Source organism: Eumetopias jubatus, unplaced genomic scaffold (genome assembly GCF_037043125.1).
Source record: "Eumetopias jubatus isolate StellerSeaLion01/CBP00866 unplaced genomic scaffold, mEumJub1_p1.0 scaffold_16, whole genome shotgun sequence".
NCBI classification, from domain to species: Eukaryota; Metazoa; Chordata; class Mammalia; order Carnivora; family Otariidae; genus Eumetopias; species Eumetopias jubatus.
The window spans coordinates 8,052,138-8,073,703 of record NW_028274822.1 but is presented as its reverse complement, the minus strand read 5'-3'; the positions used below and the strand labels follow the sequence as shown (position 1 = coordinate 8,073,703).

The 21,566-nt window shown below is 39.8% G+C and overlaps 1 protein-coding gene across 2 annotated transcripts in view; it reads left to right on the top strand.

The window, feature by feature from the left end:
- The window catches only part of DOK6 (docking protein 6), a 360,407-nt gene extending 339,061 nt beyond the window's left edge, over positions 1-21,346 (top strand). For both annotated transcript variants that reach the window (XM_028102963.2, XM_088019411.1), the window contains one exon: positions 21,097-21,346. In XM_028102963.2, the coding sequence (XP_027958764.1) occupies positions 21,097-21,236 (140 nt within the window). In that variant the 3' untranslated portion in view covers positions 21,237-21,346. The remainder of the gene's footprint in view (positions 1-21,096) is intronic.
- Positions 21,347-21,566: the final 220 nt, after the last annotated feature.

Here is a 21,566-nt window from a genome sequence, read left to right as displayed (position 1 = left end):
CTGAGTGCTGATTCCCATCTGGCTTCCCTCATAAGACTACTGGAAGGGTTCAATGAAAGTGGGTATAAAAATACATTAAAACCTGCATGGTTCAGTCAGTTAGGTGGCTGCCTTCTGCCTTCAGCTCAGTTAGGTGGCTGCCTTCTGCCTTCAGCTCAGGTCATTGGAGTCCCAGGATCGAGTCTCACATCGGGCTCCCTCCTCAGTGGGGAGTCCGCTTCTCCCTGTGCCCCTCACCCCACTCTCGTGCTCTCTCTTCCTCACGCTCTCTCTCTCTCTCTCACTTTCTCAAATAAATAAAATCTTTTAAAAAAATACACCAAAAACAAAAGTTTTACACACATACAAGGGAGTTTCTGGTTTAACCATTGTTAGCACTGGTATCAAAGAATGTCTGCTTGTTATTGTAGAAGCAAGTAATATTCTTAGAAATAGGGCATTAGGAAGCATCATTTCACCAGGAGTAAACCCTCCAGTCTCTGCTGCTTATGTTGGGTTCCGCATATTTCTTCATTCCAACCAGTGTCGCTCAATCTAGTCCGTATAGTATCTTAGTCTTAGGATAACAGCCATCTGTTTCAGCATGTGTATTTCTCAATGAGTGAAGAGTATGCATGAAATGAAGAAAAAGGTCTAGACAAAAGTATTCCATTGATGTGGATTTTCAAAGCATCTAAAATGTTGCTGCTTCTCATCAAACATGCAGGCAGCCCCTTACATTCTGTGATCCTGGCCACGAGAAAGTATGAATTGCTTCTTCCTCAGGAACTCACCGCAACTTGTCCAAGATCCACTTTTATTCCAGCACCTATAACTGCAGAGACGGAATGGGATTTGGGGCAATAATGGTAACCACCAGCTAGTACCCTCACTAATCCCCACACTGACACCTAAAATCTCAAGTATCTGAATAAACACGAGTTATTATGCTTTACACTTTCTGCTCATAGAAGAATACATATAATATTGTATAGTATTTTTAATGTAATATATATATTATGTATATGCAGACATTGAACATTTCTAAGGTAGAGATTGTTGATAGAAAGCAAAAGGTGGGATAGAATGCATAATTATGCAAGCCATTGATGAATTTTTCCCAATAATACACACCTCAGTGCACGCCAAGCAAGAATCGAGCTGCCTCTGTGTATGGATTAGCGCCATAGGATGCATAGATTGGCACAAAGAATGAAGACTGAGAGGGATGTTTAACCTTAAATTTACTATTTTTATATCGTATTTCTTTCCATGCAGAGATTTAAAGTTGTGCTAAATTGTAAATTTAAACATACAGATGCAATATGTAAACCTCAGTGGAAACCTTTGTTATTAAACTAAAAAGGCAAATCATTCAAAAGTTTATAAAGAGCAGAATAGCATAATCCTTGGCATTTTATTTATTAGGTTGTCACATTTTTATCAATAGAATCATGTCAACCATCCTGTGAAAATTGCACATATTAGTTAAAATGTTCTAGAATCACAAGGCAAGTCAGTCATTGAAAGTTATCAATAGGACAGAGCAGGTATGATTCTCACCTGGCTTCTCAAAACCCCTGCGCCATACTTCCTGTGGGCCATATTTCTGTGCTTTCCATCACACATTCCAATAGCCAGAAGTGGGATATTCTAAAATACACTATGACTGCATCTTCTTGGTTCAGTTCACCTGGCTGTCACAGAGGACAGAAAGAAGCTGTCTTAACAAAAGCCCTCTGATAAAAGATATAGCTCCAGCGAATCACCTCCTGAATGTTAACCATCACAGCTTGTAAGCTATTTACCCTGTAATCTCTTTATTTTCCATCTTGAAAGTATCCTACTGTGGTGTAGCAATAGTCTTTTAGAGCAATTTTAAGGGGCAGGAAAACTTTGAGAGCAATTTTTCATATTCAGAATTAAAACATGCTTCACTGTTTTTAACAAAGGCTCTAACAGGATAAAAGCTCCATTCTAAAACCACAGGAATCATTCATTTTCTCTGCTTTGTGTTTGTCCTAAAAGAAATGTTTTTTTCTTCCTTGTGAAAACCAAATGAACTCTCTGATTTTTTTTTTCCCACTTCATCTTTATGTTGACAGCATGCTATGTTTAAAAAAAAAAAAAGCATTGGAAGAAAAGATGCTCCCCATCAAAGCAATAACAGCAACAAAAGTTTATATGCCTTATTAAGAAATTATTCAGACAGTTCTCAGGTGACTGGACTGTCTTTACTGGAAATTAATTTTCATTAACAATTATTTCGATCCTAAGAATTTGAGTGGTAAGAAGGGCCATTTATCTAATTTTCTATTCTTGTAGAGAAAACAGCATTGTCCATATTCACTCTTTCTTTCTCCTATATGAGTTTCAGCTCACTCTATCAAACTGTTCTATTGGTCATCATCACATAAATTGTCATTAAGCCATGATGTGTATTTCAGATAAGGAAGGGTTTCACTGAAACTTAGCAAAGTCTTACTAAATAATGAGTCAATGTAAAATCCAACAAAAATTCAAAAGCGTTACTCTTAGCATGGGAATCATTACATATCACTCTTTAATAACATTGTCAAGAACGTGGGGTGTCAGAGATTTTACCCTACATGCGAGCTAGCAAGTCAGCCTGCCAGAGTATCATGGATGTTGGCAGAAGACATGAGACTCCTGAATCAGAGACTAAGGGTGTTTTATTACTCAAAGCAATAGTATCAGCCAGAGTATCAGCGTTTATGTTGGTTTTCTGAGTCCCAATTCTCACGGGGAGATGCAAAGAGGGCCAGGTGACACACATGAAGTAGGTTGTGTTACAGGAGAAGAACCACAAGTTTAGGGAACACAAATGTTTTATAATGGGCAACAATACAGCCTGAACTTTGTCTGCGAGAGAGACATCTTTATTGCACTGCAGATAAAGAAATCTCTCCTTTCCTCCAGAAGGAGATAGTATCTCCCTCTTCCAAGGCTGTTTCCTCTACAAATAACCCTGAAAAGATAATCCGGAATAAAGGTCATCAGTGTCTCTGCTAGAGAACATACAAAGATGCAAGAGGCTCATGAAGAATTGTCTACCAATAAACTTCCACTGCATTGGTCTTCTTTCTTCATAAATTTGTCCATTAGTTGGGGTCAGTGCTTTACAATGAAGCCAAAAATAATTATTTCCTTATTCTCATGTTTATATCTAAAGCATACTTTTGACAATGACATTTCACTTTATATTATTATTATTTAAATTTTCATCTCAAAAAGGATTGTCTTTCCCCCACAGCAGCCAGGATGAGGCCGTATAGTTAAATTACTATGATTCAACAGACAATTATTGACCATCAAAGATGTACAAGGCAATATCTGAGACATCTATACTGTGCTCTACTCTGCACAAGGAGTGAGCTGCTGCATGCATTTTTCATGGTTTTATCCATTAATATTTATTGAGTGTCTGCTGTGAGCTGGCATTTTACAAAGCTCCAAAGACAAAAAGGTAAACAAGCTTCCTTTCCTCAAGTTCAGCATAAGCTCATAGAGGAGACACAAAGATAGAGTAAGAGATGAGAGAGGGGTATGCAGGGGGCGCTCAGGAAGCACAGTGGAGTGGCTCCCGACTTGGGCAGGTGAGATGGAGAGCAGGAATGTGTAAGCCTTCCTCCATGAATTCTTAAACTAAAAATAGGAGTTAGCCTGGTAGGAGTGGAGTACAAATGATTTAAGGGTGGGCCTTCCAGGAGAGGAAGAAGCCCATGCCATGGTTTGGAAAGGCTACTGCTCTCTTTAGGAACTGCTGTTGATTAGAATGGTAGAACAGAGGGTGTGAGAGAGAGACTAGGGAAACATGAAGCTAGAGAGGAAAGGATAGCTCCCATCACAAACGGTCTTTAGGGGAAGTTCTGATACATTTACACATACATGTAGAAAGAGTTTAAGGGTAACAATCTGGTTAAAAGGAAGCTCTGGAGGATATGTCTTGCAACCACATTTGTCTGCAAAAACAATGTTTTCACTAGATTTTTACTGGAGAGGAGTGGCACTGATGGATTTTATACATGGCAGTTATTTGAAGAACTCCAACATCATACCCTTGTCATCCCCACTGAGAACCTTAAGTACTATGCTAGGAAGTTTGCATTTATCCTAAAAAAAACAAAAGTATGTAGGGGAGAGATCACTGCATGTTCATAATCACTTTGGCAAAGGACATATTAGGTGACAGATTGTCAGGAAGACCAGTTGGGTGGCTAGAGCCATAAACCTGATGACAAATTCCAGGTAGAGGGAGGAAGCATGAAGGAATTAATGGAGTTAAGAGGTTTTAAGGAGGTAGAACCAATGAGACGTGCTGACTGATGGTAGGGGGGAAGATGATGGACAAGCAAGGAGATGAGAATGGCTCCCAGTGCTTTGACATGGGCTGTCTGGTTGACAGGTGCCATTCACTGAGTACAGAAGGAACGGGAAATCGGGTGGGGAATTTTTGGGTGGGTTCAGTTTTGAAATACAGTTTCTCAGTAATAAACAAGTTGTTGCTTCTTAGTCATGCTCTCCTATGGAGACAGGTCAAGTTGGAGAGGCACAAAGGTTTTCTTCATTCTAAGAGCCTCGCGTTCTCTGTCTGTAGGTGACAGAGATTGCGGCTCTCAGATTTCCAGCTGTTGGGCTCACCCACCCAAGAACCCCCAGAGCAACTCACCTTTCCCCCCTCCATTTTTGGGGGAAAAAATGTCTTCCATTTATCAGAACTTTGTTGTTTAGTAAATTAAACAGTATTCAGAAATGCATTTTAAATAAAAGGCAAACAAATTGGAAGTTAATACAATGTATTGGGATTTCGTCTATCTATCCAGATAGTTACATTATCTGCACAACTCTGTGGTAGTCACTGGGATGATTCTCATTTTACACATAAAGAGGAACTAAAGCTTAAGTTACAGAGTCGGGACTCAAAGTCAGGTCTACCATGTGTTCTTTAACCTTTTCCTGTGTTCCCCATACAATCTCGCTACCAAATTTCTAAAAGACACTCTCAGTCTCGTTCCTAAACCTGCTGGAAGCACTTAAATTTTCTGTGGTATAAGTCTGCTCAAGTCTTCAGTCATGTGAAATCTGTAAGCCTGGCAGTATCAGGAATACTGTGTCACATCTCTGCTCTGCCAGGCGTTTCTTTCCCAACTGGGAGGAATACATTTCCCATGCATCCAAACTTCTCTCTCCAGTTTTCTTTCTAAGAATCACTTTTCTAATTCCTTCCTTATTCAAGGAAATAAAAGGGCTGGGTACCAACTTCTAGGGTCAAATTTGTGTAATGCTAATAGCCTATTATTGGGTACCTCTTAAAAGTAATATCCTGTGCTAGTCACTTTAAATCCACCATCTCAGTAAATGTTTACATGTCAGGTGTCATGAGCTCATCTTAGAGGTGAAGAAACCTGCCATGGCGCCCCCAGCTGGAGGGTGACCAAGCCTGCATTCAAACCAAACTTACCTGACTCCACAGCCATTCATGAGGGTGACTCATAATGACTTACCACTCAGCATAATCATCTCAAAAATTACACATATACTTCAAGGGGAACCCTCTTACACTGTTAGAGGGAACACAAACTGGTGCAGCCACTCTGAAAGATGGTGTGGAGTTCCCTCAAAAAGTTAAAAATAGAGCTATGCTATGACCCAGGAATTGCACTACTACGTATTTATCCAAAGGATACAAATATAGTGATTTGAAGGGGCACATGCACCCCAATGTTTATAGCAGCAATGTCCACAATAGCCAAAACATGGAAAGAGCCCAGATGTCCATCGATAGATGAATGGACAAAGAAGGTATGGATAAAGAAGGTATTTTATACATGGCAGTTAATTGAACTCCAACATCATACCCTTGTCATGCCCATTGAGAACCTTAAGTACTATGCTAGGAAGTTTGCATTTATCCTAAAAAAAAATGTATGTAGGGGAGAGATCACTGCATGTTCATGATCACTTTGGCAAAGGACATATTAGGTGACAGCATTGTCAGCATTGTTGGGTGGTCTTCCACACACACACACGGAATATTACTCAGCCATCAAAAAGAATGAAATCTTGCCATTTGCAACAACGTGGATGGAACTGGAGGTTATAATGCTAAGCAAAATAAGTCAGTCAGAGAAAGACAAATATCATATGATTTCACTCATATGTGGAATTTAGGAAACAAAACAGATAAACACAGGGGAAGAGAAGGAAAAATAAGATGAAAACACAAAGAGGGCAACAAACCATAAGAGACTCTTAACTATAGGAAGGAAACTTAGAGTTTCTGGAGGGGGTTGAAAAATGGGGTAACAGGGATGGGCATTAAGGAGGCCACGTGATGTAATGAGTATGGGGTATTATATGCAACTGATGAATCACCAAATTCTACCTCTGAAACTAATAATACACTATATGTTAGTTAAATTGAATTTAAATTTAAAAAAATCAAAAGAAAATTAGACATATACTTGAAAATATAATAAAAAACAGGAGTACTGAAAACTTGAAAATATAACAATGGCAAAACAAACCCTTTTCATCTTTGGTGCCAGCAGTTGGTTCTCTTCAATCTGTTTGAAAAGTGCTTTGAAAGAGAGAAAGAAAAAGGAGAAAAGGGAAAGACAGTAATTCATTGTGAAGCAAGAGTGTTCTCCTTTCTCTTTTGTCAGCATGCCCCAGATACCTTCCTTCTTGAACTCCATACAACTCCCGCAAAGCACCTACTGTTTGTCTCACTGCCACGTTCTCCTCCACAAGAGTGTTTCATTATCATTTATTGGATTTATGTTTGGACTAAGCTGTCCTGAAAAAAAAAAAAAGATGTTTTTAAGTCAGAACATACATGCCTGAAGATCAAAGTTGCAATCTTTGGATGACAGTGCTACCAACTTGAACTTCTGATACATTATCCAACCAAAGCAAAGCAAATAGGAAATGTCCTCCCATTGGGCAGGTTTGTCCTAAGTAACAATAAAATTTCCTTTAAAATTGTTAGCAGAAATAGTTTCTGACCCCTTCAAGCCTACCCACCACCACTACCATGACCCCTCTGTGAATCCAGGCTGACGTGGTAACTAACATGTAATAGGTAGCTAATAAAAGAGACCAGTACTACCCTTTTTTTGGCGGAGTCATATTAAAATGGAGGCTCCACAAGGACTGAATGCTGACACATTTTGAAGGAATTAAACTCAGGATTTGATTCTTTTAGTCTTGGTGTCAAAAAAATGACAAATGACCCTTTATTTTAACTTCAACCTCTTTTGTACTTAGAAAAATCTCCTGATCCAAACTATTTTCTACATCTCTTTCTAGTGTTTTTTTATGCTTATTTTTTCACTTACTTTTCAAGGTCTTTATTTTCATATATAGTGTAGGTAAGAATATAAACTAATATGTTTCTCCAAAGAACTAGCCAAATTTCCCAGTACCAGTTTTTTTAATTTTTTTATAATTTTTTTATTATGTTCTGTTAGTCACCATACAGTACATCATTAATTTTTGATGTAGCATTCCATGATTCATTGTTTGTGTATAATACCCCCATGCTCCATGCAGTCCATGCCCTCCTTAATACCCATCACCAGGCTCACCTATCCCCCCACCCCCCTCCCCTCTGAAACCCTCAGTTTGTTTCCCAGAGTGCATAGTCTCTCATGGTTCATCTCCCCCTCTGATCCCCCACCTTCCTTTTTCCCTTCCCTCTACTAATGACCTCCATGCTATTCCTTATGTTTCATAGAATATATGTGAAACCATATGATAATTGTCTTTCTCTGTTTGATTTATTTCACTTAGCATAATCTCCTCCAGTTCCATCCATGTTAATGCAAATATTGGGTATTCATCCTTACTGATGGCTGAGTAATATTCCATTGTGTATATGGACCACATCTTCTTTATCCGTTCGTCTGTTGAAAGGCATCTCAGCTCCTTCCACAGTTTGGCTATTGTGGACATTGCTGCTATGAAAATTGGGGTGCATATGGCCCTTCTTTTCACTACATCTGTATCTTTGGAGTAAATACCCAGTAGTGCAATTGCTGGTCATAGGGTAGCTCTATTTTTAACTTCTTGAGGAACCTCCACACTGTTTTCCAGAGTGGCTGCACCGACTTGCATTCCCACCAACAGTGTAAGAGGGTTCCCCTTTCCCCACAACCTCTCCAACATTTGTTGTTTCTTGCCTTGTCAATTTTTGCCATTCTAACTGGTGTAAGGTGGTATCTCAATGTGGTTTTGATTTGAATTTCCCTGATGGCTAATGATATTGAACATTTTTTCATGTGTTTGTTAGCCATTTGTATGTCTTCTTTGGAGAAGTGTCTGTTCATGTCTTCTGCCCATTTATTGACTTGATTATTTGTTTTTTGGGTGTTGAGTTTGACAAGTTCTTTATAGATCTTGGATACCAGCCCTTTATCTGTAGTGTCATTAACAAATATCTTCTCCCATTCGTGGGTTGTCTCTTTGTTTTGTTGATGGTTTCCTTTGCTGTGAATAAGCTTTTTATCTTGATGAGGTCCCAAAAGTTCATTTTCGCTCTTGTTTCCCTTGCCTTTGGAGACATGTTTGAAAGAGGCTGCTGTGGCCAATGTCAAAAAGGTTACTGCCTATGTTCTCCTCTAGGATTTTGATGGATTTCTGTCTCACATTACAGAGACTTGCAGGTAGAGAGGCATAAAGGCTTAGGCAAACATAAACCATTTCTGTTTTTGACATGGCTAAGATTTAGAAAAATTTAATTTTTATATGATTTGCCAATTTACATTCAGTGTTATTATTTATGTAAACATAAATGGTTTACATCAAAATATCCTCACATTCTATGACAGCAGTGAACATAGAGGGAATTTAATAACACTAGCCAACTCATTGTCATGGATGCAATCCAAGAACAATCCAGATGGTTTATCATAACTTTCTAAGAGTTACATCCTGCCCAATTAAGTGATTGTTAAATTTAAAAACAAGAAAAACTAAAGCTTCTGATTTTCACAATTATGAAATGGAATTCAAACAGATAAAGACATACAGACCCTTGGGAAAAAAAATAGTGAGTATCCAATTCTTACAGTTAAATAATATGAAATACAAATCAGATTATCCTGCACTCCTCTGAAAACCAAGATAACTGTGGAATTAAAGGGAAAAAAAATGTATGAGATTTGCTTGCACCCTGGGATCTAAGGTAGGTTTTTGTTTGCAAAACCATGCCCTTTGCGTTGACCATTGTGCTACCTTCTGGGGTCAGTGAAGAGTTTTGAGCCAGGCAGCTTGAGTTCCAGTGTCCGTGCTTGTGTCCCTGAGAGAGAAGGAGAGCAGTGATCCTACAGGGCTACCAGGTGGATTAAATAAATCAGCGTAAGTGAAATGTTTGACGCCTCCTGGCACATCGTTAGTGCTCAATAAATTTTAATGACCAGAATCAGCCAGAGCCTGGCACTCTGCTATTTTGTGTGTGATGATGCCCAACCCAAAGTCATTTGGTGGATGCAAGGACCGACCTTCGAGACTGAACTCAACATCACTGCCCTGCTCTGCCTGTTCTCAGTGAAATTAGTGGAGGCAACATGACACTGTAAAATGGCAGGTATCCTAAATGGAAACTTTTTAGCCTTTTGACATTAGAATTTCATATGAAAAAAACTGATAAAAATGTATTTCCATCTCCTATACAGTGAGAGTAAGATAAAAATAATTCATTAAAAATTGTAACTCACAAGAAGTTAAGATGATGACTTTTGTTGCTGCCCGTTGGGTACAATGATAACACAATGCCTAATAAGGATTGTTCAATCTGCCTAGAAAAGTAATTTGGACTTTTTGCAGCAGTTTCTCATAAAACATAAGAGGTATCAACAGAATTCTTCCTTTGTCCTATACTCCTTGACTCCATTTTCATGAACCTCAGCTCTCTTATTCTCTATTTATCTGGATATTTACACTACTAATACATACACTGCAATACCTACTCTCCAGGAAGTGCTACTAACCATGCAGTTGTTTAGGTTGCAGATTCCTAGGTTCTGAAATTGCTGGTTATTTTATTGATTGTGTAAGGCAGAATTTAGAATATTGAATTTAATTATGCTAATACTTGTGTAGAATTCTCTCAATGAGAGTGAAACTTCTCAACTCCCCCAGCACACCTAACTATTCTGGTCTCAGTCTTATCTACATAAGTACCAGCAGTTTTCAACTCTCCTATTGGACCTGGAGGAATACTGATTAATTGGAGAAAATGGGGAAGAATTAGAAGGAAATCCTAGGAAATGTACATAACCTTTTTATCTTTGTACTAGCCTTCCATGAGAAATTTTTCTATCAGGGCTACATTTTATCATCAAATGTGTTAGGATGCAAGAAGGGTTGAGAACAGCTACTCCACAGTCCCATTGAGTGAGATTTTGAACCACACATCTCATTCACTTACCTTATTAAAATCATTCGAAAGCTTCCTGTCACCTATACAAAAAATATCCAATCTGCTTAGTAGGGTATAACCATCCATGACATGTCCCCTCTCCATTTCCCAATCTCATCTCCTACCACTCGCCATTTGGATTTTTATATTCATTATTAGCATCAGGAGGGCCATAATTCATGATGATGAGATATAAAGAGTTTGAAAGCCATGTTGATTTGGGCATTGTGTTGTTATGCTCACAAAGAAGATATTTACAAATATAAAAAAATTCTGTTTGTGATTATTGGAATGTTTCCCAGATCTCTGAAAAATCAACCAAATCAGTCATTAGAAAGGAGAGCTCTAGGCAAACTTCTACAGAGAATGAGATTAAAAATCAGATCTGTGTCCATACAGATTCCCAACAGACACATAAAAAGATGTTCAACATCACTCATCATCAGGGAAATGCAAATCAAAACCACAGTGAGCTATTGCCTCACACCTGTCAGAATGGCTAAAATCAACAACACAAGAAACAAGAGGTGTTGGCGAAGACATGGAGAAAAAGGAATCTGCTTTCGGGAAGACAAACTGGTACAGCCACTGCGGAAAACAGTATGGAGATTCCTCAAAAAGTTAAAAAATAGAACTACTCCACAATCCAGCAATTGCACTACTAGGTATTTACCCAAAGAATGTAAAAATACTAATTCAAAGGAATATGTGTACCCTGATGTTTATAGCAGCATTATCTACAATAGCCAAATTATGGAAACAGCCCAAACAACCCAAGTGTCCATCAATTGATAAATAAAGAAGATGCGATATACATAGTGTATGTACACACACACACACACACACACACACACACACACACACACACACACACCATGGAATATTACTCAGCCATAAAAAAGGATGAAATCTCGCCATTTGCAATGACATGGATGGAGCTAGAGAGTATGATACTAAGCAAAAAATGTCAGTCAGAGAAAGATACCATAGGATTTCACTCATATGTGAAATTTAAGAAACAAAACGAATGAGCAAAGGGGGAGAAAAGAGAGTGGCAAACCAAGAAACAGATTCTTAACTGTATAGAACAAACCAGTAGTTAACCAGAAGGAAGGTGGGCGGTGGCACAAGTTAAATAGGGGGTGGGGTTAAGGAGTGCACTTGTGATGTTGTGTGGAAGTGTTAAATCACTATATTGTACACCTGAAACTAATATTACATTGTATGCTAACTGGAATTTAAGTAAAAACTTTAAAAAATAAATTAAAATCGAATCTTTGTCAAGTGCTAAGCACATTTCTTGACACATATCTTCAAACTCATTTCAGAGTCCTCAGAGCAAATGCAAGTTTAACCTTGTATCTATAGCAGAATAAAACTATGCTACATTATATGAAAACCTGATAGTAAAGTTTAAACAATTTCGTTAACATTCCTCAGATTTAGTCTAAGCATGTTGCAAACTTCCTCCTAGGTAAACTTACATGATTTTCAGGATGTTTCTCTGTAAAATTTCTGTTGTAACTCAAATCTCTAAGTATATATTGTGTAGGGAAGTCTTACTGTCATGCAAAAGTGTTTCTTTCAATTAGTTTAAATTTTTTAGAAAAGAATTATAGCAAATAAAATTTTCCATTTTCTCCTTAAGACATCTGAGGGATAGTCAGCTGATATGTATTCTTGTTATTGATTGTAGATTAATGTGGCTTTTCAGTAAATTTGTTAAAATTCATGAAATTATAGTTCTGGAGATTTCTACTTGACCTGGAGTACTCTACTTCATGATCTTAAATAGTTCCTTGATTTCTTAAACTCTCAACAAATAAAATGTTCAAAATGCAAACAAAGATATAGCTATGTATGATTTTTATTAACATTATATGTAAAACATTATAACTGAACCTTTAAAAATAGCAATGAAATGTTGTTGATCAACATTAATGAAGTTTCATTCCAAGTATTCTCTACCCCTCATATTATGTTTCAACTTAGATTATTATACTTTAATATTTACCATTTTACTGGCTGCCATAGAATACTTCTAAACTCCACAACTCAGATGAATTCTGCTAACAGTGAAAAGTTCAGCTAAGTTTTCCCAAGAGGCTACAGTTGTAGAAAATCAATATTCCAGTAGGTAAGTAGAACACAAGAGAAATTAAATGTAAGCAACAGGAAAAAATGGATGCTACATCAACCAGAATAATAGATCTAAGGCTATTTTAATTCTAGAAATAGGTATTAAAAATGTAATTCTGTATGAATCAAATCAAACCATCTTTAAGGCAAATTAAAGTATTATAAACTATATTATGTCTGATTTTTTCAGTGTTAGAATGTTGTCGATAACCCACCAGTAGGCTGGGTACTACATAACATTAAATAATATGCATTTTTCCCATTCAAAAATTTCTGACTTTTAAAAGATTTGAATAAAAAATATTTAAATGTCCACTTATGAGGTAAGCCAAAAAGACACACAGTTTTGGGGCTGAGAGTGCCATTATTAAGAACAATAAATGCACAAATGTATATTTTTAAAAGGAGAATAAAGGACGGAAAGGAAAAGCAGTAAAAAAGCTTTCGCAAATTAAAATTAGCATAGTAGAATATTTTATTACTTGGTAAACTTGGAAGATGAGGTTAAGCAGATCTCAAATCTCCAGAAGGTAAAGCAACAAAAAAATGTGAAAATAGAGCAGACTGGAGAATTACAAGATCTGTCCAGCACCTGAACATTATTAAATAGAGATGATTTGGGAAACGAGCACGTGGTGGGAGAGAGAGTGCACACGAAGAAGATGGTGGAAAGGAAATAATTAACAAAGAATTATAATAATAACTCAGAAATATTTCCCAGAAAATGAGAAACCACGGATCCTTGATTTAAAAAGCTCATAAAGTCTGAAAAAAAGACTCACACCCAGACTCATCATCATGAAGCTCAGAACAGTAGGAACAAAGAGAAGTTCCCGAAAATTCCAGAGGACAGAACAGGTGACAGAGGACCAATACCAGGCACTATTGCAACCACTTTATTTCTACCTCCGCAGCAAGTTGCTATGAAGAGGAAATGAGCTAAGGAGACCTCGTGTGCGTGCGCATGTGCATGCACGTGCACACGTGTGCGCTGTAATATAGTACCTCTCTTCTTAGAGGAATATGCAACTGCCAATGTCATACACTCTTACACTAAGTTATTACTACTAACTAATCTAAAACATGATTCTAGGGGTGCCTGGGTGGCTCAGTAGGTTAAGCATCTGCCTTCCGCTCAGATCATGATCCCAGGGTCTTGGGATCAAGCCCCGCATCGGGCTCCCTGCTCTTTGGGGAGTCTGGTTCTCCTTCTTCCTCTGCTTGCCGCTCTGCCTACTTGTGGTCTCTCTCTCTCTCTCTCTCTGTGTGTGTCTGTCAAATAAATAAATAAGTAAAATCTTTACAAATAAATAAAAAATAGTAATAAAACATGATTCTATTCATAGAAGCTATTATGATTCCCATTATAGACTTGAGGAATCAACAAGACAGAGCGGTGAGATCTTTCCAGTTGTCACCGGGTGGAGCTGAGACCCAAACCCGAGCAGTGTTCCTTCAAGACCAACACTATGAATCATCACACAATACAAGCATCCTTAACTAAGGACATGAATGAAGAGAGATTTCCAATAAATCAAAGAGCTGAAGACAGCATAAGAAATTCATGAAAATATATATAAAACAACTTATAAGAAAATATTTTAATAATCCTGTGACAAGGAGGAATTATTACCAAGACACAAAACTCAGAAAGCACAAAGACAGATTTGGCTTCAAAAAAATTAAATACTTCATGTAGCAAAAGGAAATTAAACAACAAGGTGCAAATTTTCAACGTGGAAACATCCTTCAACTTGAAAAAAAGGAAAAGTCTAAAAATATCCAGATCTATCTAACGTTAAGAAAATACTTTTCTACCCTTTATGTGGGAGTGTAAATGAGTGCAATGTAAATTGACAGTTTATTTCAGAAACTTAATGGCATAAATCAACCATTAAACTTTTAATTTCTTTTTTTTTGGCAATGTGAAGGGTGCGAAATTACATGTGATATTTAATCATTTTATGTAATCTTAAACCAAATTACATAACTTTACTAACAAGTACAAATACCTCCTCGAGAAAAGGTTAAGGATATAATAATACCCAGCAAAGGAAAAAGCATCACCTCCCTTAAGTTAATATCTCCTTATCCATTTTACTAATTACAGTTCGCTCTGAACTCAATTGTGTCCCCACAAAATTTATAGACTGGAGCCCTCACCCCAAATGTGACTATATTTGGAAAAAGGCCTTTAAGGAGGTAATTAAGGTTCAGTAAGGTCATAAGTGTGGGCCCCTGATCCCACGGAATTCACTTCCTCGGGAGAGGAGGAAGAGACCACAGGAAATAAAGCACAGAGAAGCGCCCACGTCAGGCCTTGAGGAGAAAGCACCAAGGAGAGCATCCTCCCTGGAAACCAACCCCACTGGCACCTTGATCTAGGACTTCCGGCCTGCAGAACTGTGAAAACATACATTTCTGCTGTTTAAGCCCCCCAGTCTGAGGTACTTTGTTACAGCAGCCTGAGTTGATGAAGATGCAGCTTTAGTCGTTTTTGTTGTTCGACAACATACTTTAGAGGTACTTCAATCACGTCTTTAGGGACTGGGTCGTGAAAATCGGTATTTCTTCTCTGAAGCTGTGCTGTATCCTCAACTAAACAGATGTTTAGAAAGTTCTGTGAGGAAACAAAGAGTGGAGTGGTGGTGGCCACGGGCTGGAGGGAGGGGGAGATGGAGAGATGTCAGTCAAGGATACAAATTTTCACTTATCAGAAGAATACCTTCTGAGAATCCAATGTACAGCTCGGTGACTACAGTTAATAATACGGTGTGTGTCCTTGACAGTTGCCGAGAGTAGACCTTAAACATTCCCACCACACGCACAAACGAAGAATGAAGTCTGTAAGGTGATGGATGTGTTAATTATCTTGATCATTCCACAATGTACGTGTATATCAAATCGTCACCTTGTACCCTTGAAATGTATACAATTATATTTCTCAATTGTACCTCAATTCTTAAAAGTAAAAGATAAAAATATAATAAGAGCAGAAAAATCCATGTGTCCAAATAAAAAAATTTAAAAGAGACAACAAAATACAAAAGAAGAGAGAGAGAGTGTGTGTTCAGTGAGGAAATGTAGCAAAATGTTGGCAAGGCTTTGGCTTCAGTCTCCAGACCTGGATCTGCCTCTGTGCCCTTCCACTTGTCAGCTTTGCAAGTCCATAAAGGCCTGTAGGCTTCAATTCGGTTTTTCCCACAGGAGAATAAGGATATGCAGTTTCATGTTATAGAACTGATATGAGGATTTTTAAAAATGATATTTCTAATGTACTTAGCATAGGATCTGCATGAAATATGCACTCAATGGACAGTGGTTATTATGTGCGTTCAATGGAGAGTGGCTTTTGCAAATCACTTTCTTTATGGGTTGAAACCCATGATCTTTAGTCCCCCATTGATTCAAATGTACTGAACCTGAGCCTCAATACCCCCAGCAAATCTATTCAAGGTTTGTGAAGGGGATACCTGGGTGGCTCAGTCGGTGACGCATCTGCTTTTGGCTCAGGTCATGATCCCAGGGTCCTGGGATCGAGCCCCGCATCGGGCTCCCTGCTCCGCGGGGAGCCTCCTTCTCCCTCTTCCTCTGCCTCTGCCTCTCCTTCCCTCCACCCACTCCTGCTCTCTCTCTCTCTCTCTCTCTCTCAAATAAATGAATAAAATCTTTTAAAAAAAAAAGCAGGGGGTGGGGCATGAAGCTACTGGGACCCTGGACTCTCCACTGGAACTTGAGAAGCACCTACTAGGTGAGCACATAGATTAAACTAAAACATAGTCCGGTTTGAACTGTAATTAGAATGAATTGAGTGAAAGTGAAATACGGCGACGGAAAAGATGTGGGCAGTGAGTCCCTGGCGTCTCCAAGCATAACTTGTAGGTGGCAAGTCCTCATTACGATCCTTGAGGGCAGCTCCAGGGCACTACCACCTCTAGTCTGGTTTCCACTTCTGCCACCTGCCAGGTAAACATCCAAGTATTAGATGCCCACGAAAATCTTCTGGCCCACAGTCCTCTGCTGTGAGAGCTCGGACCGACCTCCGTTCTGCTCCCCCCGAGCTATTCCTGCTGTCTGTCCTTCAGCGTCCAGGCCTGGCTACCCTCTGTCACCCCTTTCCTCCCCACCCTTAGAAACCCCTTGTTAGGGAAGATGGCACCTCCTCTGTGTCTACCGAGGCCTGATGGTTCTTGATGCCTTTCCTCTGGTCTGCCCCATTCCTCCTGAAGCAACTGTTTTACTTGGGGTTTTTTTCTGCCTTTAAAAAAAATGTTTTATTATTTAAACAGACAACACCCTTCCCTCTCTCCCAGATCCCAACAAACTAATAAAACACATAAATTCAAATCAAGTATCCATTATTTCTTACCAATTAATAAGCATGAGTGTTATGCTTTGGGACCCTGCTGACTGGCTAAAGCAACCATTTCCTTTATATTTTATGTAAAGAGTACGTACACGTTGGTAAGCACAGAAAACCAGGAGCTAGCAGAACGGGAAAAATGCGCTTCTTCATTCCTTGGGAAAGGGAGGATATTGGTAAGGTGCTGTCATTCTGGTTTTTTCTTCTAGGTGACTCTCTGGTCCTACATCCTGATTTGGTTGTCATTTTCCACTGCGTCTGTGTTCCTTCTAGCTCTTTACTGGTTTGCATCTTTTAGGGTGCGGCAGGAAAGATTTCCTTTTATGGCTGGAGTGACTTTGCCTTCCTTGTCCTGTGGTACTTATGTTTCTGGAATTGGGAGGAGTCCTGTGATTTTGTTAGAATAAGCAAATGTTCTCAGTGTCTCAATATCCAATATATTTCCTTCTTTATGGGATGGAACTGTGTTCTTCAGTCTGGGGATTGTGCACATACCATGCGGAGGGGGGAGAAGAGGGATGTTATGAAGTGTCATTTCAGAGTATACTTCAGACTGCCAGGGAAATACGGGGCTTTTTCCCAGCTTGTCAATATTCCCTGAAAATATGGGTAGAAAATATTATTTTCTATTAAAACAAAGATGAATATACACAGGAATAGAAACAAAAATGTAAAAAGACTTTTAAGATAGACCAGTAGCCATTAGCAAATTCGTCGCTTTTAAGTTATAGAATTCCCCACATTCCCAGGGCACCTATTCACCTCATTTGTCTTTAGGGGATGATCTGGAGAGAAAGTGTAGGAAGCATTTAAATAGAGTCTCTTGTTTAGTGGTGTGAAGAGTGTATGCTAGCAAGTGTTTAATTGAAGCCGCAAAGTAGATTTCTGTTTTGTTTTCATCAACAGTGCCAAAGGGCATAATTCAAATAAATGTTGAGAAAATCCTAATTATTTCTCTCTCTTTTTCTCCTACTCATTGTTGCCATAATCAAACAGTCCTTATTAAGCCCTCATCTGTAACAGTTCTGATTGAGGTATGTTATTTTTGTGACAAACATTAAATAGCATCATTTGTTAATTGTCTGTAAAGAAATGGTAGAAGTAAAAAAAAAAATCATAATTTAATTTCCAGTTAGACTAGAAGTGGTTCAGAGAGGAAATGAAGAAAGCAATGTTGACCTTGAAGGAGAATGACGTTCCAAACCCGGCCCAGCAAGGGTCTGCAGGCTGCCCTGGGGTGAAAGCACAGACAGTGAGTGCACCGAAAAGAATCTGGACCCACTGGGCAGAGACAGAAAGAAGAAAACTAACATCTACTGGGTACCTCGAGTTCCAGGCGTCTTCCCAAGTGGTGGTTCACCCAGTCTTCAAAATACTTGGGGGCAGAGGGCAGTTGCGGTGGTTGACAGGACGTCTGTAGCTCTCTTCTCGGCCCCATCGTTGCCCTGCCCGGATCCTGGAAAGCATGGGCTGCGTGCGCCCTTCTTTCGTGTTTCTTGTTTGTCTCCTTGACCAGCCACCATTCCCAAAGCAGTCTGTGGACCACTTGCAAAGGCAGGAGCTGCACTTCCCATTTCGTGCCTCCCCTGTGCGGTGCTGAGCTGTTTTAGCTGATGTTTGACGAGTAGTAGCTGCGTGAGTGAATTTTCACACTCAAGATTCTAGGGTAAAAAGCTGCATGTGCCAGACTCTTCCAAATCCACAACTTACAAGCCTTCGCTTTTAGCCCACAAGCAAAGCGAGCTAATTAAAGGTGTTCTCTGGTACTGCCCTCTTTCGGGTATTTCTTTTCTTTTTTTTTTTTTTAATTTTATTGTATTTACTTATTTGACAGAGAGAGAGAGACAGCGAGAGAGCAAGCACAAGCAGGGGGGGTGGGAGAGGGAGAAGCAGGCTTCCTGCCGAGCAGGGAGCCCGGTGCGGGGCTCGATCCCAGGACCCTGGGATCATGACCTGAGCCAAAGGCAGATGCTTAACGACTGAGCCACCCAGGCGCCCCTCGGATATTTCTCACTTGTTTTTTCAGTAAGATAAAACCGAGACCAGGAACACTGTCTTAATATTAGCATTTCCAGCTGGTTTATGCTGATAAAGGCCAGTAGCTCCACTTGTGAAGACTGTGAGTTATCATCCAGGAAGTCAATGGTAAGATAAGGAGGCAAAATTGTTAAAGTATTCAAGTGATTTTTTTTTCCATATCACATTATTCTCTCATAACTTTGTCACATATCTTGTGAAAATGCCACCTTCTTCAGGAGGCCCTCCCTGACCATCCCATCTAGGTGACCTTGTTGGAGTCGATGGTGACATCCTATCTGTTCACTATGGTGGTAGCACTTAACATGTTGGAATTCAATTAAAACTCATTGGTTTGGGAATCAAATGGGTCAGATAGCACCATTCATGTCATCCAGAATTTGCAGCTAAGGAAACTGAGAACGCTTGTGAGTCTCACAAGGTCGGTTACTCCTATAAGTAGCAGAAGCAGCACGCATATCTGGTCTTCTAGCTGCGAGGTCCCACCCCTGACCTCACCCTAGGTCCCCCTAATTTCTCCCCTTTTCTGCCTCTTCCCAGATCCAGTGTTCCTCCTTGAAGCATCAGGGTCCTACAGGAAAAGAGAAGACACGACCAGATGGGATGTTAAGAGACTTTAAAGGACGATTTATAAGTGCTGGGAGGGAAGGGATGGAACCAGCAAGGAAGTGTGAAGGACGGGCAACAGTGGGCGGCATTCCCACCCACAGAGGAAAGGTGGTTAGGCGGCCCTGGGAGAGGCAGAGCAGGGAGCAGAAAGGTCCAGACGCTCAAAAGGAGGCTGGGCTGGCAGAACCCCAGGAGCAGCCAGAGGGCAAGGCAAAGAGGAAATGCCCACATCTCCCTTCTCCCCTGATCTGCTCCTGGGGAGACTTAATCTACAAGGGAATGAGGCCACAGTGAAAGTGACTTTTTATGTAGAAAGCAAGATTTCACTCTCACAATTTTTTAACATTAAGAGGTTCTACCAGTTTAATTAGCCTTTTATTACCCAATTCATTTGCATTTCTCCCTGGACCCCAAGCTTCTGAAACTGCAAGGATGTTTTCCAAGTCACCAGACTCACCTAATGATGAAACTGGCTTTAGGTGCATGACCTCTCCACTGTGCCACCTAAGGAAAAGGACTAGATGTTCCTCGTTTCTGCGAGAGGGGACCGTGTGTCCCATTCCTCCTGGTAGAGACCAGAAACATTACCAATCAGACTAGGAACATCTTTCCCTTTGGGTGAAATATACTCCCCGGAAGGGTGGAGCGCACTGGATCTAGTTTTCTTCTCTGCTCACTAAGCTCATTCTCAAATATGAAGAATAAATTCATGGTTAAGAAACAGGATGGGAAGGCCCCTGGAAATAGTGACATTTTTCTCCCTCTGTTGTCAGCATGCTGACAAGCTTCTCGGTGGTCACTTCTGTTTCCATTTGCATTAGACAAATACTTCATTTCAGGGATGCGTCCGAACTCCCAAAAGCATAGATAGAATTTTCCTTAAATCTATTATCTAGAAGATTAAACCTTCCAGCCATTTTATTAACCATAAAGATTCACTGTTTAGGTTAATCATATCACGAAGTGGGTTCAGTTACTCACAAAACCGACAGGGTAAATCAGGGCCTTGAAGTCTACAATTGCGAAAGCTTTTCCTGCTAATTGATGGTTACTGGTTGGGGTGCAGTGTAATTTGCCTGCTCAAAAAAAGGTTTTAAGAAAGTGTGTAATTTGCTTTTGTATGCTGAAAGTGAGTACAAAAGAAAAGAATGCAGCTCACAGGCTCTCCATCAAAAACAGCTTTTTTTAAGAAAATCTTTTCTGCTTGTATTCCAATAGCTGGAGGGTACTAGAAGTTTGAGATCTCTAGAAAATTTACCTAGCTGCCTGGCATCCGAATTTTTGACAAGACATGCTTGAGGAAAATATTGAGCCCTGAATTCATTATTAACTCAAAGAGAAATAATGTGCCAAATTTCTCCAATTTTCACACTTAGGTACTTACCTGGAGCTCTCTTTTGAGGATTTGTGGGCATCTGCCTTGTTTGCTTGGTTTTTGTGGGATTTTTGCTTTTGTTTCCAATATATCCCTTTGCCTTTCTGAATCTATTTCTTAGTACACCTTTTCTTCCTTCCCTTCTCTCAGGTCATGGGTTTGGTTCCTCGAAGATGTCGCGTGCACAGACATTTCCCAGCTACGCCTCGGAGCAGAGCGAAGAGACTCAGCCGTCTCTGTCCCGGTCGAGCAGTTACGGATTCAGCTACAGCTCCAGCCTCATTCAATGACAGTCAGAGAGCCACTGCCGACCAGAGAGACAGTCTGTCTGGACCTGCTGGTGGGGTTGCTGCACCCTCAGCCTCCTGGAAGACCAGTTGCAGGCAAAATTGAAATGGGGCGGGTCTAGTCCCGATCCCAGTAGAAGGTTAAAACCTGGAGTTCTGCTTCCTTGACTCTGTGGCTAAGTCCTTTATTTATTGAGTTTTTTGGGGGTGGGGGGGAATCTATGTTTTACAAAAATAGAATCCAAATCGTATGAAAGGTCATTTAAATGAAATTCTTTGGTTCTGGGCACCATGAGAAGTTGCCCGTGCTGGGTTGTGCCTGGGTGGTGGGCT